Genomic DNA, 16,640 nt, shown 5'->3' on the forward strand with positions numbered 1-16,640 from the left:
GTGTGCTCTCAGTCACTCAGTGTCACTCAAGAAAACATCACAAGAATATGCCTGGGGTTGTGATATGTAAGATAACCTATTGTCATTCAGCCAGAAAAAAAACCCAACCAAACACCGAGCCTTCTCCCTTCTCTGCTGCTTTAAATTTCTAAAGGCTGATAGGAAACAGCTTGGTCAGGAGCATACTTCTGTCCATTGACTGTCCTGGCACCTGAGTTAGGTGGCAAAAGTTACATCAGGAATAAACCTGAGTTGAGAAACAAAAATGTAGTCTGGTGTTGATAGTAAAGGGGTTTCATTGGTGTATGGGCATACTGGAGTGGAAGTGGAGGAAGAACTGAAAGATATCAGTAAGGACCTGGTGGAAAATAAGTCAAGAATGTATGTAAAATTTGAAAAGGCTATAAATAACTAACAGAAACCATTTGTTTGGCTTGGCTACCAAGCAGCTGCCATTGCCATGGGAGCTCACCACTGCCAGTGTGCATGTTCTTGCATCTGTCTGATGGGTAGGTTGTGTATGTGCATGACCATGCTCTGCAAGTGGAGAGATTTAAAGGTGAACACTTGACTTTGAAAAAACCAAAATCTTGGTGCCCAGCTCCAATTTTTTTAAAGGTCTTGTAGGTACTTACCTGCACTGTAAGACACCTATATACATTTACAAAACTGATCTTAGTGACTTTTCATGGCCATGTGGAAAAAGAAGAACCTGAATTTTGGTATTCTGAAGCACAGGTGTGCTCACAGAAGGATCATGAAAAATGTTTTGGTTCAGTCAAATAGCTGGGCAAGATTTTGGGCAATATATTTATTGTTTGAATTTTGAGTGCAGGAGTTGATGAGATAAGAGAGATTTGTATATTTGCATTGCAGTTGTTGAGAAATGACCATACTGAGACTTGCAAATGGCAGCCAGCCAACTAGAGTAATATATTTTTTGCCTGGATTAGTGTAATGCAAAATGACCAGCTCTTATGTATGGAAGCACCACTTGCTGTGAATTAAAGAAAAGGCAAAAAAATCCATGTCATCATCTCCATCCTTCCCTTTCACTGGCAACAGAAGCACTTCATAAAAAGTGAGAAGAAAACGACATAAACCGATACATGGTGAACTCATATCTAGAAGTTAACTGGGAAAGAAAATCATTATCACTTTTAAATTGTGCATATTTTTATATGTCACAATGATAATATTATATATTGCATTATCTAGTGACCTGAAAGCTTTTTATATTACTGATGAGTTAATGCCTATGAAATAAAGCTTAGTAAATATTTACAGTGGGGTATGTCCAGCAAAGGTCATGTTGACTCATTTAAGGTCATGCTGTTTATAAAATTATCTTTTTCAGAAGAGACAATAAAGGGTTAGCATCCTGAGTTAAAATGAGGAAACAGTGTTCTAAAATGACATATTTTTGTTTTACAACCAATACTACTTTAGGGAACAATTTCCACACACCCTTTTCTCAGCTGACTTTCATCTCTCAATGTACTAAGTCTTCTCTTGCCTGGCTAGCCATTGTCATCCCTGGGGAAAAGCTCTATCAAGCATTAAAAAAGAAATATATAAAAGAAAGCTAATGGCTAAATTTTAATTCTATAAATTCTGCATTCAAAGAGTTTGTAACTGCCAAACCAGCTAGAAATTTAATCTGTATGCTCTCCATACTATTACTGCTGAGCTACCTCAGCCTAAGATACTAGGCTGATGAATGTATTTATATAGGTTTTTCTGCACCCCTGTTGGCCACTGAATAACTGCCAAGTGTAAAAAACACATGACAGCAGCAAGGAATAATAATTTGTATGAAGAGAGTACCAAACCTGCAGGACAGGGTTCTCAGCATCAGCTAATGAACCAAGACTTTTATTATCCTTTGAATGACTTTTTAGCAACCTCGCTTCATAAAAGACACAAAACAAATTAGAAGGAAGTTTCAGAGGTTTATTACACTTTGGCAACTCAGGAAGAGAGACCTTGATCTTCTGATTTATTCTTGTACACAGGGCCAGCACATAGGCAGGGGATTTATGAACAAGCTTACATCTTTTGCTGAGTAGGACCTTTTGTATGCTTAAAGTTATATGCCTTGTTCAGTCATGACCATCATGTACTTTTATACTGCTGCAAAAGAGACTAGCTAAACAAAATTTAAACCTTGTAGTATCAATTTAGACAAAAAGATTAGGAGCCATAATATATAAAAATGGCAATACAAATCTGAGTTGCAGCTGCCATCATACCATACACAGCTGATGTTTCAGGCCTCATCTGACTCTTGATGTTTAAAAGGAAGGTGCTCAGAGAGATAAAAACATCTGCAGAAGGCAGTTTATTTAATCTTAACTGAATAAATCAAATTCTTCAGATGTGTCTCTCTCTACAGAGTACAGAGGGAGCCTGGATGATGAGATTTGACCATATGCCCAATTTTTAGGTTGATAAAACAAAGCCAGATGAATCCCATAGCAAGTACAGAAGTCTCAGCATAAAAGTTCTGACCAACATGTCATTAAGGTCTCCCCAATTTGAAGGTAACAGGATATTCAGTATTTTAGTTATACATGCAGAGGTGTACAGAATATTTAAGCAAGTTCTTGTGATACTATGTAAGTGGATCTCAGTGAAGGATAAATGTGGTGACTGTGTATCAGAATAGAAGCAATCGCTTTCCTGATCTAGTAAACACAGTTGCAGAAGATTCTGCTTTGCAGGTAGAAGCCATTTGCCATTAAGCCGCTAGGAGAGGACATTGTAGGAGACATATCCTTCATGAAAGCTGTATGACACTCAGTAACCTGGACTGTCATACCTCCAATAGATAACAGCAGTCATTCTCCCCTGGCCAGTCGCCTCCTCTGGGCAGGTGGGTTGCCACTTGTTACATCTGAAAGGACTTTATCCCACAGCTGAGGATCCTGACTCCATTTCCTAAGCTCTTTGTATTCACTCCTATCATTCACTTCCTTCTAGTCAACCTGTGGCAGCTGTACTGAAAACTAAATGCTTGATACACTATGACCGAATAAATCCTGCTGGAATTATCCCTGCAGGGGAAGGTGGTAGTGACAAGCTATGAGTTTTTGCAGCATGAGGGAGTTTGGTAGCGTTCATGACTACCGAGTAGCACATTGCCAGCAGTAGTGTGATGGAGAACCCTTCTGTGGGTAGGAATTTATCAAATCAGTACAAATGGCTGAGCTGAGCCTAAAACCATACCAGAAATGAATTGAAAACCAGGCTGTAGCAACAACTGAAATGTTCTGTGTGGATTTGCAATTGACCCTGTGCTGTACGGAGAATTACAGAGCTCATCTCTTGCTAGTAATCAGGGAAATGGCACTGGCTCCTTGCCTCTCTTTGAGCACAGATTGGGAAAAGGCAAAAAAAACCAAAACCCAAACAAGACAACCAACCCCCCAAAAACCTGAACAGCAAATACAGCAAGTAAAAAAACAAGCAAGTTTTTACAGCAAGTAAAAAAAACATTCAGCTACAGGAACTATGTATAAATAACATTACAAAATCTCAGCAGATTATATAGTCAACCCTTGCCAGTTTAGAGAACACATAAACACAACAGGGCAATCAAAGGGCAGAATATCAGGCTCCGCTTGTATCTGAAAACAAGATAAACTTGTGCGTGACCCTGAGTAAGCAATCTTTGAGGGGATAGCCATAGACACGTTATGGTTGTGACTTTGGCCAGGAAGGTAGTAAGTGTTTTAGAGCAGAGAATAGGAGGACTGGTGATCTGGATTTAGACTTTTCTTTCCTGACCATGCCATGGCTCCTGTAACCTTTGAAGAAGGGGTGGTGGGTGTTCAGGACTTTTTTTCTGGAGGGGTCGAGAGGCAGGGTGTGACAGAAAAATGAGTGGCAATAAGGCAGACCACTTGTTTAAGGTGAACTGTGGACCAAACTGAAGTCATCAGCTTAGATAGGCACAAAATGTACCCCACATCTGCTTCTGAATTCTTCATGTCAGAAAAAATGTTTTGAAACAGATTTTTTTTTTTCTATTAATGGCTCCTTATTTCAAATTTCCAAACCTCTCTAGTAGTCTCAGAACATATTTGAAAAAATAGAGTTTTTGAAAATACTTAGGAGCACTTTGGTGCATAAGTCCCTTTAAAATCACTTAGAGTTATGAACAAGGAGTTAGGCTCCTGGCATAACCCCTATCTGTAAGTTTATTTATTGCTGTTTAGTCTGTTCTCTTATTATAGACTAACACTAACACAGGAGGGAACAGAAATTCTTGTCCTTTTCTACCAGTTTCCACTAAGTTGCTTTGTGATTTCAAATGAATTGGACAACCATCTTGGTCTCCTTTTTCTCAGATAAATGAAAACTCTAACTTCCTCCCAGCTGCACTCTTTGTAGATAATGCAAATAGCAAAGCATTGCATTCTGTCTTTTAACAACTAATTCACTTGTGCACATATGAAGGGTATATATACGCACTATCAATTCAAAATAAAGGCATTTTCACTTTTGTAGTACCCATAAGGCTCCATCATACTCTCTGCCAGAGCATGTAGGATGAAGTTCAGCTGACACCAGTCCAGTCCGGTTCTCCTCAGCTGCACAGCGGTGATGATGGAGCACATCATGGTCATAGCTTTCTCATGGTGCAAATCAGTCTTACACGTTCTGTTGAACATCAGGAATTTTCTGTGTGACTTTCCAATGTCACCTTTCAACATCAGTTGCTGTTGAGAAGCTGTTTCAGCATCAGAACTTGTTAATCATTTGAACAGGTGAATCCACAATTTTGGAGTGGAAGCACTAAATAGCATGAATGAATTTGTCCTTCATCATCCAAAAAACACATCTCCTCCAGTATTCCTTCTCACGTCCCATAGGGCACTTTGAAATGTAAGATACCTCAAAAATTGTTTGACGCCATGGAAAGAGAGATTTCTTTCTAATAATCCCAGTTCTTCAAAATCCACATTAATTTCTTGCTTACTCTGCCTTCTCCTCCAGCATTTTCCTGGGGTGATCTGTTCATCCTTTCCTCTATGATGGAGAAGAAAATGAAGGACAGTTGGATGTATTTTGACCTTTAGATGCTGTGCTGTGAAAGAACTTCCTCTCAACTGATGGAGAATATGTACATTCTTAGGATAATGTATATGTGGAGCATACTGTTTAATTAACTCTTGTTCCTAGAAAGTCATCTTTCTTTTCCCTTCCTCCTAACTTCTCCTTTTTGGAACTTAACTGAGGAGCCACCTAACATGACCTCATCTTCCCACCTGGCCTATGTACAACTCTGATCATTTTACATTTGTTCAGGTAGAAATTTGCTTTCACTGTTCTCCCAAAGACAGAGCACAAGTATTGACTGGAGGAGATCACTATCCACCAGGTTGGTAGAGTTAAGGGAATTGGTGGCACAATGTAATAGGTGTCCTGTGCCCTTTTTTGATTTCTATTACTCACATACAGACTCAAGAGGGAAAGTGCCTTTTAATTAAAACACATTGTTCATCTGGCATGTGTATGTGTTTGGGTATGTCAACAAGGGATGGCTAAACCTTAATTGCAGAGGCTCCAGAAAGATCTGAGTGGATAGATGAAAGTGTTAGTGGTTAGGGAAGGGGATCAAATTCCTATTTTCTTTCAGGACAATTATCCTTTTTGATATAATTTTAGTACTAGAAAGAAACTAAAAATCTAGACTGGAGAGAAATGAAACTATATCTCCCCAAGAGTGAATTCCTGTCATATTTGGGGTGTATACTCGCAGTCAGGATCAGTAACAGGGAGAAATGCCATCCATGAAGTTCTAACCTAGTTTTAAACTTTGTGAACATCAAGGTCTCTGGATCATAGTGCTTAGGTTTTGCCCTCTCCAGTTTGCAATAGAAAGATGGGATAGAAGTATATATTTAGCAATAGTTTATTAAATGTTGGATATGCTAACAAGGGGATACATAAAAGATATCAGCCTTACTGAGTGCAAACATTTCTTTTTCACATATTTAGCATTCTGGCATTTACTTAATGCTATCATAATAGCACTTGATAGTGTCAAGAAAGATTTTCTTCCAGATTATTAACTTTAGAATATTAACAAAACATGATGGACTGTACCAACCATATTGATGTTTTCTTAAAAAAACCCACCCTCATATTCTGCAGTTGTGTGCAGAAAGAGGAAAAAATACCTGTCACTTTAAAACTGTCTCCCAGAGCAAAGAAATGTTGAAGCTCATTTATAAAATATGACTAGCAGATTGTTATCACTGGCTTTTTAAGACTGAGAATAGCAACAGTGCTGAGGACACTATTCATAGAGCAGAACACCAGAAATGGTGTGTTAACCTGAATCAAACCATAAATTGTTGAGAACTGCTGCTTTTGCTATCTTTTCACTTCTTAAATATTCCTTTTTTCATGGAAAATCTTGGAAGATAAGGGTTTCCATTTCTCCCGTGGAGTATTTCTTCCAAAGAATGTTTATTAAGGGAAGCTCTCTGCATAACCTGTGGAGAAGTGTAGATAAAAACAAAAGCCCCAGGAATAAATATCCATATTTTCAAGAAGTCTTTACATTTTTGTAGCAAGTCTTTACATTTTTGTTACAAATATGTAACATTTTTGTTCACGCTCTTGAGGACCATTTCAAATAATCCTTTCCTCTTTCAGTCAACGCTTGTCAAGTCTGTGCCTGCCCCAGAATTCACTGGAACACATGGAAAGCTCAGGAATCCTTAAATTCTATAGGGATCACTTTGCCTTTTTTGTTAGAACTATAGCATCTAATAATGATAGCTAAAAATTCCAAAGAAACCTCAATGCGGGGCAATTTCCACACAGTCCTTATCTATGCTCAGAGAGGATCTTTCTCAGGTCACGGCTATAGGAACTGCTTTTTCTGAGGCTGCTTGCATCTTTTTGTGAAACCATTTCCGTTTCAGTCATATGAAATGTTTTTTAATGAAAGCCTTTGAAACGCCAGTAAAGAGCCTGGATGTGGAACATAGCTAGTGTAAGGTTTGATGTCACAACATTTAGCAGTAAGTACTCTGTGAAGAGTACGAGCAGCGAGCTGTGAAAGTAAGAAAGACACGGTATTGTAATTGTTCTTCAGTGTCATTTGTCACCATCAGAGGAAAGACATACGTTAGGAAGCTGGTGAAGAAATAGTGACTTTTATGCATGTTTTGCAAAGCTGTTTATTAAATTTCGTATGTGCCGTCTGTGGGGGTACCACTGCGAGACTACAGCAGAGGCCAAGATCCTGAAATCTGGGTCCCAGTCCTGTCTTCGTTACAAGGCTTGGACTCGCTGCACCCGGTGACAGAGGACTGCAGGAATTTGCCGATCCGGGAGCACAGGCCCTTTGGCTGTTCAGTGCACTTTCAAAAGTAATTCAGATCTCAGATGAACCCACAGATAGTCTATCTGAAAAGGTCATCTTGGTGCTCAGTCATTCCATTAAGTACCTAATATTAAGTAAGATGAATCTCGGTGAGAATGAGTCATCGTGTGATTTAGAATGAAAGTAACGTTATTGGTAACAGGAACAAAATATATCTGAGTATACTAGAATCACTCATAAAAATAGCCAGTATTTCATCCAGGAGGTCTGGATATAGTGTTCAGTATTGTCTTGAAATACTTGCATTGCTTTTATTTTTGACCACCTTTATACAGTAGATGATCATCATAATGGTACTTTTGGCCTAAGAAGTACATCCTCATAGCTTCAAAATGTACTCCTGCTTTGGGATTTCAGTTGCCTACTTTGAAAACTCTGTTACATGCAGGAATGGCTCTATAAGAGCTGGCAGAAGTTAGATTTGTTCCGGGTCTTCGTTCCACTTGTCTAGCATTAAGCAACATTAGGCAGTTACGAGTACTTTTATTTTGAAGAATTGATGAGCATCCCCAGCTCCTCCTAAAATCAGCAGAACATGTAACTACTTGCACTTTTAATAATTGGGTCCTGGCCCAATGTGTTTCAGAGTGAGACATTCAGAAGTTAAAATATATAAAATTAGTAGCTGTTTTGCAACTTTGATCTCTTCCTCATAAGTAAAACTCATACTGTTATAAGGGAACAAACTGAGGATGTGAACTTCTGAAAAGAGAACTCTGAGCTTTGCCGCACACCATTTATTTTCCTATTACTCTTTCAGTATTGTTTTTTTGACATGTCGTATATCTCCTTGCCTCCCCCTCCTTTTTATTTTAATTGGGACCTGGTTATTGGCTGGAAATTCCACTAGCGTGACTCATCCCTGCACTGGAAATGACTGTGAACAGGCATCACATTGTGGGATTTACTTCCCCTGCTCCCCCCTTTTTTTTCCTAAGTGCTTTATCATGGCACGAGTTTGTGATAATAAACTAGGAAGGAAGTTGGAGCTAATCATTTGGTTCTGAATGCACAAGCCCTGCCAAATTTCCCCACAGGCATGAAACAGCCGCTCAAGCTGTGACACCAGCAAATTAAATCCTGGAGGTAGCTGACCAGAAGTAATGAAATGTGTATTTACCATACTGATGCTGTCAGTCCTAAGACACACTGGCTTTACAATCTAGTTAAGTGGGGCATGTTTGTAATTTCCAGCGGTGCTTAGAAAAAATACTCAGGTTTGTCCCTAGCCTTCTTCCCAAAATCATAAGCCCAGTGCTGGCTGGTAACCCTCACCTCATACAGCGTGAAGAAATGGATGCCCAGAGAGGTCTGTTCTTTTAAAATGCTGCCAGAATGAAATCCGTATCCCAAAGGAGATAAGTGAACTCATCTTATGACATTCTATGTTAATTGCCAAGCCTTTTTATTCATCCCTTATCTGCCGCTTCGTTCTATAAACCAAACCTTAGAGCTGAAATGAAAGGATAACAATTATTTCAGGAGCCAATGGATAATAAACAACAGATGCCTCCCAGAAACCATGTGTCCTGTGCATGCAGCAGTTTAAAAGCCTGGGCACGTACAGGTGTGTGGAAGAGGGCCATATAATCACTGAAAAAAATAGTTACCACTCAAAGGAGGGATGCATTATGCAGGTGGGCTCAGGCATGGGATGGATGAGCCATGCCGCTACTGAAGAGATGCCACTCAAAAGTCCCTGTGAGTCATGGCAGCAGTGGTTCAAAAGCACCTGGACACAGGCACACAATGGAGGGAGGCTGTTGTTTTACAATCCCCACATGCTTAGGAGATAAAGGACTTGGAAAAAGTTATTTTCCCCTGTTTGGTGTTGTCATAGGTAACACTAGCGTATGTCTGAGAGCTTTCTGTGTATTTGGCTAGCAGAGGCGTGTTATGCTAATTGTGTGAGAGCTATTGAAGGTTACTGGATCATTTGCTGAATGGTACTTGCTGTGCATTCAAGAAGATATTGCAATGGGAAAAATGAAAGTACAGTCTTCAACATGGTTAATACAATACCCACGGAAGAATCAAAGAATAAAATCACACCCCATATAAGCAGTCTCTGAAAGCATCTAATTATATCCTAGGAATGTCTGTAACTCTGCAATTATATGCTTAATTTCCAGCTGTACTTGATTAACATCACAGATGATTTATAATACCACCAAACACAAGGAACTCGCTTTGAACTGTTTGTTGGCACGTATAAATTTGTTGGGCTCTTTTGTCGGTCTCTTCATAGCAAGGTAGGCACGTTGAGTTAGCACCACTCGGTTCAGAAGGCTAGAGAAATTTTAGCGACAACACTGTTCTCTTTCCGCTAGTGAAGCATTCAAATGGAAGTCTGTGGACTTGCTATTGACTTCCATGGGATTATATGTGCACTTCAAGCTTAATGCATAGTAATAACCTTGGTGAATCAGGTCTGTCTTTCCTTGCTTGGTCTTGGAAGAAAACGATGCTTTCTGTGATACAATAGCATACATGCCTCTGAAAGCCAGTCTGTGGGTGGCTGCCTTCTCCTGTCTCCCCACATCAGGAAAGCTGAAGTAGAAATCACTCCGTGTTTTCTTAGTGAGAGGAGAATGGGGAGGAAGAAGGAAAAGAAGACTCCCAACTGTTTTTTTACCAGATCCAAACACACTCCTCAGTTAAATATTTGAATCTGCATGGATCCAAGTGCTGGATCAGGATATAAGGCAAAACACAAACACTTGAAATGTGGTATTTTGATCTGCTCAGGAGGAAGCCTGTTGAATTCAGCTGAGTCTAAGTAAAACACATTTTTGTGTTTTGTAGTCTTGTATTGTAAACCTTTTGGAGCAATTGCTCTGCCATCTGTGAAAAATTACCCAGACTTCCACACCAAAGTATTCAACCATTGATAACATTGGCTTATATAATTTTAGCATCTTTAAAGTAATTTTTTTAAAGACTAACCAAAGCAAACCTCAAATCAGCAGCAGTTGCATTGGCTCTATATTTAATCTCAGGCTTGAAGCTAGCTGGTTATCCTATTTGGGCTGGATTTACTATACACTTGTTACCTTGAATTGAAAATATCAGATATTACAGTTTTCACTGGGGGTGAAAAAATTCTAAGCAGCAGAGTAGCCTAATAAACAAAAAGGCAACTCTTTATGTAAGCTTGAACTTTTCCTTCTCATTAATTACCTTGAACCTGTTTTGAAAGTCCTGTAGATAACAAGTGCTTCTTGCTGACAGCTGGTTTGCAATTAATAAGAAGGAAAGTGTTTTCAGCTGGCAATGTCTTAACATGCTCATGATATATGAAAACAAGATTAAATTGCTCCTTTCTCTCTACTACTAATGAAAGAAATATTGAAAATTAAATGGTCTAGTTTAGGAAATTAAAAGTGTCAACCAAAGCCATGGACATAGTGCTGAGAGCTGCTCATCACCTAGTACTTGCTGGAACAGGCATATTTGGAAAAGCTTAGTCAGTGCCAAAAATTATTCTTCAGTTGCAGGCTTTCAGAATCTTTTGCATTGAAGACTATATGATCCTGTTTTTGCAAGATAAAGGAGTCTTGATTTAATCTTCTCTTTTTGGAGATTTAAATGACTTATGCTTTATGGCTTTATTGGAGATCCTCTTGCCCTGATACACTTTTTAATTCATCTTTCTTCTGCTCTACTCCATCTTCGGTCAAGAAAGAACGGTAGAGGCTTTGTTCCTGGGGATGTAAGGGATGAAGTAGACAGAGCATCAGAAAGCACACGTCAGGAACCAGCTTCCACTACAGAGAGACTGGCCTGATAATCAGATGCCTGTGAACTTTGGCTGGCTGTGAACTGTATTCTGAAATAACTGCTACGGCTTGATGTTAACTCTCTTGCAGAATATGAAATGTAACTTTATCGCAAATATAGCATGAGTATCCTATGAGTACCAAGGGAAATAGGTCAGTGTGGAATAATAGATTTAACTTCAGCAAAGTCTTTATTCTTGTTTTGTAGAATGCAGAACCTTTCCAAGTTACTGTCCGAGAAGACAATTGTATCATTGTCTCCCTGGAAGCATCTGATGTGGTGAGCTCATCCTCTGTATATGTTGTGAAGATAGCTGGAGAATCCAAGAACTACTTTTTCCAGTTCGAAGAATTCAATAGCACTTTACCTGCCCCTGTGGTTTTTAATGCCAAATACCATGGCTTATATTACATAGTAACTCTGTTGGTAGTGAACTCAAATATGGTTTCCAAGTCAGCAAGATCAATCACTGTGTTAACCAGTAAGTAACACCTTATTCTTCTTTTCTTCTGTTTCTTCTCTCTGTGTGTGGGTTTTTTTTCCCCTCAGAAGCTCTTCTAATGGAGAAGGTTGGGTGGCATTTTGTTTTTAATAGGTCCTGCTCCTGTGTAGGATGAATCCCTGTGTGAAAACAGTAGGGAAGATGTGTTGAGAAGGCTTGTAAGTGAAAGTTTACAAGGTCTGGCCAAGAAAAAAGGGACAGCTGTGGGTTTCACCTGGGCGACCCTTCTTGCATACTGACTGGAAAGATTTAACAAACTGAAATGTGGGTGGATCAACCTCCTCTCCAGATGTTCCCTGTGAACCAGGAGTTCCCAAAATCTAGTGGAAGGCATAAGAAATGTCTGACATTTCAGTGTAAGCACTCCTGTTACATGGTGAGGTATATTCTGTTTTAGATGCTATAACAATGTTCTCTGGTTGCTAATATGTTGAAACAGTACTAAACCTGGAAAGCAGATAGTAGTCACCAAAACCATGTGTTTCTGCCAGTAAGGCTGAAGGTTTTTATGATGGAGACCATATTTGTAGTAGTCTGTCTCTTACTACCTCCGGGTGCATTGATCCAGGTGTGATTTTTGTCTGCTCTGTCATCATGCAAAACACCACAGATTTCTGTGTGATTCCTGCTGTGTTTCTGGCTCTGCCTGTTGCTCCAGCACTGTTTCCATGTACCAACCTGAAAACAATTTGTAGAATATAAAATGATTTCTTTATCTGGAAGAACAGGTTCAAGAAAAGACAGACAAAAATATTATTTGGATGGGGCAAAACCAATTTCCAGAGATTTTTTTTTTTTTTCTAAATAGCACTTTGGCATATATGGACAGTTTTAGTTGGCTTGCAGATGAGGAACGGTTATGATTTTGTGTACTTATATTATTCTGTCAATGAGGAAATGCCATCCACTGTCATGACATTCAAAGCATATTACATAGTCTCGTATGTTATCGAGTGAGGTGCTTGAAACTTAGGAGTAACCAGATTTCACATCATCTATAGGGTTTTCAGACTTCCCTTGTGTGCTCAAATTGTGCCCTGATAAGGACAAACATGAAGGGCCCCATGGGAAAAGTATCATGTGGATGGGTGATGCAAGTCTTTCATAAGGTATACGTGCAAGAACATCTATGTGTAGTGGACAGTTTAAGGATTCATAGGCAGCCTGAATTTCCTTTTCTTTGAATGCTTTAATCTTGCCGACAAAGTAATAATGCTAATCCAATTTCCTTTTTTATGGTTCGTTTGGTTTTTAAAAAGAAAATAATGGAGGAATCAACTGTCACATACAACAGAAAAAGTGCTTCAGCGTGCACTTCCAGAGGGTTTTGAATGCAGCACTTGCCGTCATGCAGCAAGACTCATTGCTGTTTGATTTCCAGAGCCCACTGAGAGTCACTGGTAGCAGGGGAAGGTGTGATCCAGGATGGCAGATGGGGCACACGGGCCTGTGCAGGGGATCTCTGAAGGCAGAAGGGAGTCAGTGTCACTCAGCCCATCAAAGCCAGCCCCAGACTTCCCTTTTCTGACTCAGGGGGTTTCCACAAGGTGTTCCCGAAAGAGTGTGAGGCTGATGGATCCAAGGGGCATAGCCCACATAGCTCTCCCTCCTCCAAGGCTTGACGGTGTCCTTTCTGACAGAAGGGAGCCCACCCCTTTTCACCACCTCTCTTTAACGCGGGTGCGCTGGCAGCATCTCATGGTTTCCTGCTGTGGCCTCTGCTGCTCACCCAGACCTTGGAAGGACCAGTGATTTTGGCAGTTGGCCAGTGCTGCTTGGGAAAACTCATGTAACAAAAAGGGAACAGTGAATTTCACTGGTTTTGTCTCAACAGAAAGACAACCAGGTTCATGGAAAAGAAAGGGCATTCCCGCAGGCAGCGTTGAAGGATGCTGTGCCGAGCACCAAAAGTGTGCTGTAAGTTGTGAGCTTCACAAGGGAAAGGGCCCAACCTCCTTCCTAGTATTTTTGATCAGGCAGGCTGATGAGTGCTAGCTCTCCTAGCTATGTTAGTGGCCTCAGCTACTAACATAGCTCATCTTTCGGAGCACAAAGCTACATAAATGAAAGTAAATTTGGAATGAAAAGACAGTGTGGCAGGCTGGGCTTTTTAAGGTATATTTCAGTACAGTGCTTTTGAGAAGAAATCTTAAAACTCTTGTAGTGACCACTGGCTTCTCCTACAAAACTGCGTGTGGTGATAGTTGGTTTTCCTTTTTTTTTTATTTTATTTTCTTCTTTTTATTGGTATTGTCCACTGCCTGTTTTATATCAGTTTCTGACTATTCATTATACTTGGGGATTTTTTGGCAGACAATAATTAGGATAGATTCATATTTTTATTCATGCCATATGACCTCTCTGCCTATTTAACATTCTTAGTTTATTTTAACCATATAAAGACATATAACTGTTTGATTTATTCCATTTATATCTTACACATGGAAAAAATGGCATATTGCAACTAGCTTCCAGGACCAAATTAATTCCTGTTCTAATTTCATTGGTGTCAGGAGAGCTTTACCAGTTGCAGATTGGCCTCATTCATTAGGCTGCCACAAGATAAATCAAGCAGAATAGCCAGTGATGCCAATGTGGTTATTCCCAAGGCTGTACTTCGATATTTCACAATAGTTTTCTGGGATGTCCTGATGTCTGCAAAAGGAGTCCATGCAGGGAGATGCAGTCTTTCAGCTTGGCCATATGCTGGAGAGCTGAGTTTCACACAGAGCAGTGTGTATCCAAATTGTGCATGTCAAAACGAGAGCAAGGTCCTTCAAAGAGATTGCCTACTTAGAAATTCAGTGAGAGTCATGAAAGACCTCTGCTTTCTGATGGTATATCTTGATGACATTTCCTTTCTCCTGTTCACATCCCCCAGCGATGTGCTGCTTCTCAGCATATTGGCAAGAAAAAGTTATGACTCTTCACGGGTTGAAACTTCATCCCATTCAAGTGAGAGAACACTTTGTTTTACACCTCAAAGGCCAGAAAAAAAAAAAAATCCTCAAGAGAAAGATTATGTAAGAACTAACAAAATGTATATTTTATACACTATATATGCATGTTTAATGATATATACACATATAAATATATGTGTGCATAAATATGTACATATAAAGATAGAAAATATTTTAACATTATATAAATATGCATATATGCACGTATGTATGCTACCATTTGAGGTTTCTATTGTTAATTTGGGCCTTCTCTACAGGACTGAACAGTTTCTTTTCTGCTTCTCTCTGATTGGAAAAATTTCAGGGCTTTCTCATTTTAATCAAAACGCCAAAAACTATAGTTTTCTTGTTTAGGTTCTGTAGCCCAGATTGTTGTAATCCAAAGTATGAACTATTTGTTGCAATACTTCTTCTCAGAGCCCAAGGGTTTTGCCCGCTTGAGCACAGCATCCTCACATTGCTTCCTGAGCTGGGACGTTAGAAGGACGAGATGAACAGGGCACGTTCAACTCTTAGATAGGAAACCCGTAAAATAGAATTTGAGGACAAAATAGCACTTTTTCTTCTGATTCTGTAGCAAAGCTATGTTCAGAAAATTGGGCTCAGTACTTCACTGAAGGAGAAAGCATTAAACTGAAACCCTGACCACTTATTATTAAAGATTCCTGTGATGGTTTTCACAAGAATAGGTTTGTGAATCTTGTTGTCCTGGCCAGATTCCTGTGAGTGCAATTGTGTTGTGCCTGTCAAAATGACTTTCCTTTCAGTTTTCAAGGCTGCACAAGGTTAGAAGTAGTTCTGGTATCTAACACAATTATTTCAAGCCTGCTTTCTTCTGCTCCTGGAGTTTCGGCTTTTCAACAGGAGTGAAGTAATTTACTGTTTTGCGATATTTGAAAGAAAGTTTCACCTTACTACTAATTGGTTTTAAAGTAGTTTATGAGAGAAATAAAGACTATGGATGTAAAATCAGTGACTGAATTTCTCACTCATTTTCCATTTTTCCCAGCTTGAAGCCTTGTTTTATTCTTCCCAGGGTGACTCATACCCATATAGCCTTGTTTTTCATTTCAAATTCACTGTCAATTTTTCTTTTTTTTTGTGAAGGAAAAAACATTTGTACATTTGAAGGAATGGGGAAAGCAGTACATTGCAAACCTATTGTGTGCTATAGGAAAAATGTCTCTTTGCTGGGAATTGGCAAAATCAGGATCTTGGCATCTCTGAGGGTAATTAAGAGCAGCATTGCCTGACTTTTATTTTAGCTTGTGATTAGGAGTTTTGAGTGGTAAATGTCTCATTGTTTCAAAAGCCGATGATTCCTTACATAAATCACTGTAAAATATGTTCCCTTTTGGGAGAGTTCTGCCTCTGTGACTTCTACAAAAAAATATTCTTCTCAAGAGACCAGCGGGCCTGCTGCGGGACTCTGATCTCTTCAGCCCTCAGAAAGTAATTGGCATATTAGACCTAGTTAATGCTCAGTTGTCATTGTGCCAGATGCTGCAGGAAGTGATTCAGCAGGTCGAATCCTTTCCTCTGGCTTGTTAATGGATTGGAGCTGTTGAAGTAGGAGCTTCAGAGGTTTTTTCCAATGAAATGTAAGACTTAAACCCTTCATGTTTTTCTTTCTTAAAGGATGACATGGCACATCTTTAAAAAGGCTGATTCTCTGTGGCAGCCCTAATTTTGAAATGTTAACTCAGAAGAACATCTGGGTCCATTAGTGCTAAGCTTTGCCCAGCAAACAAATCAAGTTATTCCCTTTTCAAGGTGAAAAAGGCCCTCAATCAGAATCAAAGAATCAAAAAGAACTGCAACCATATGAGTACTTTTTCCTGTCATAATTTCCATTGGAAAGCTGATATAAAGTATTGGCCTAAATCTGTTCAAGAACAACAGATACACCTTTTTTTCTTGTGACAACATTATTTTTTTAGTTTGTATTGTCTTTTTATTTGTCATCTGATGTAAGCATCTAGAAATTACAGTA

At 39.3% G+C, this 16,640-nt stretch overlaps 1 protein-coding gene across 1 annotated transcript in view; it reads left to right on the forward strand.

Annotated features, from left to right (window-relative positions):
- Positions 1-16,640, forward strand: part of PTPRO (protein tyrosine phosphatase receptor type O) — a gene marked incomplete at its 3' end in the record, with an annotated part of 156,768 nt that overhangs the window by 79,367 nt on the left and 60,761 nt on the right. Inside the window, exon 2 of the mRNA XM_082014404.1 lies at positions 11,393-11,666. Coding sequence (XP_081870530.1) covers positions 11,393-11,666 — 274 coding nt within the window. The remainder of the gene's footprint in view (positions 1-11,392; positions 11,667-16,640) is intronic.

Source organism: Phaethon aethereus (genome assembly GCF_964289735.1).
Source record: "Phaethon aethereus genome assembly, chromosome: 1".
NCBI lineage: Eukaryota > Metazoa > Chordata > Aves > Phaethontiformes > Phaethontidae > Phaethon > Phaethon aethereus.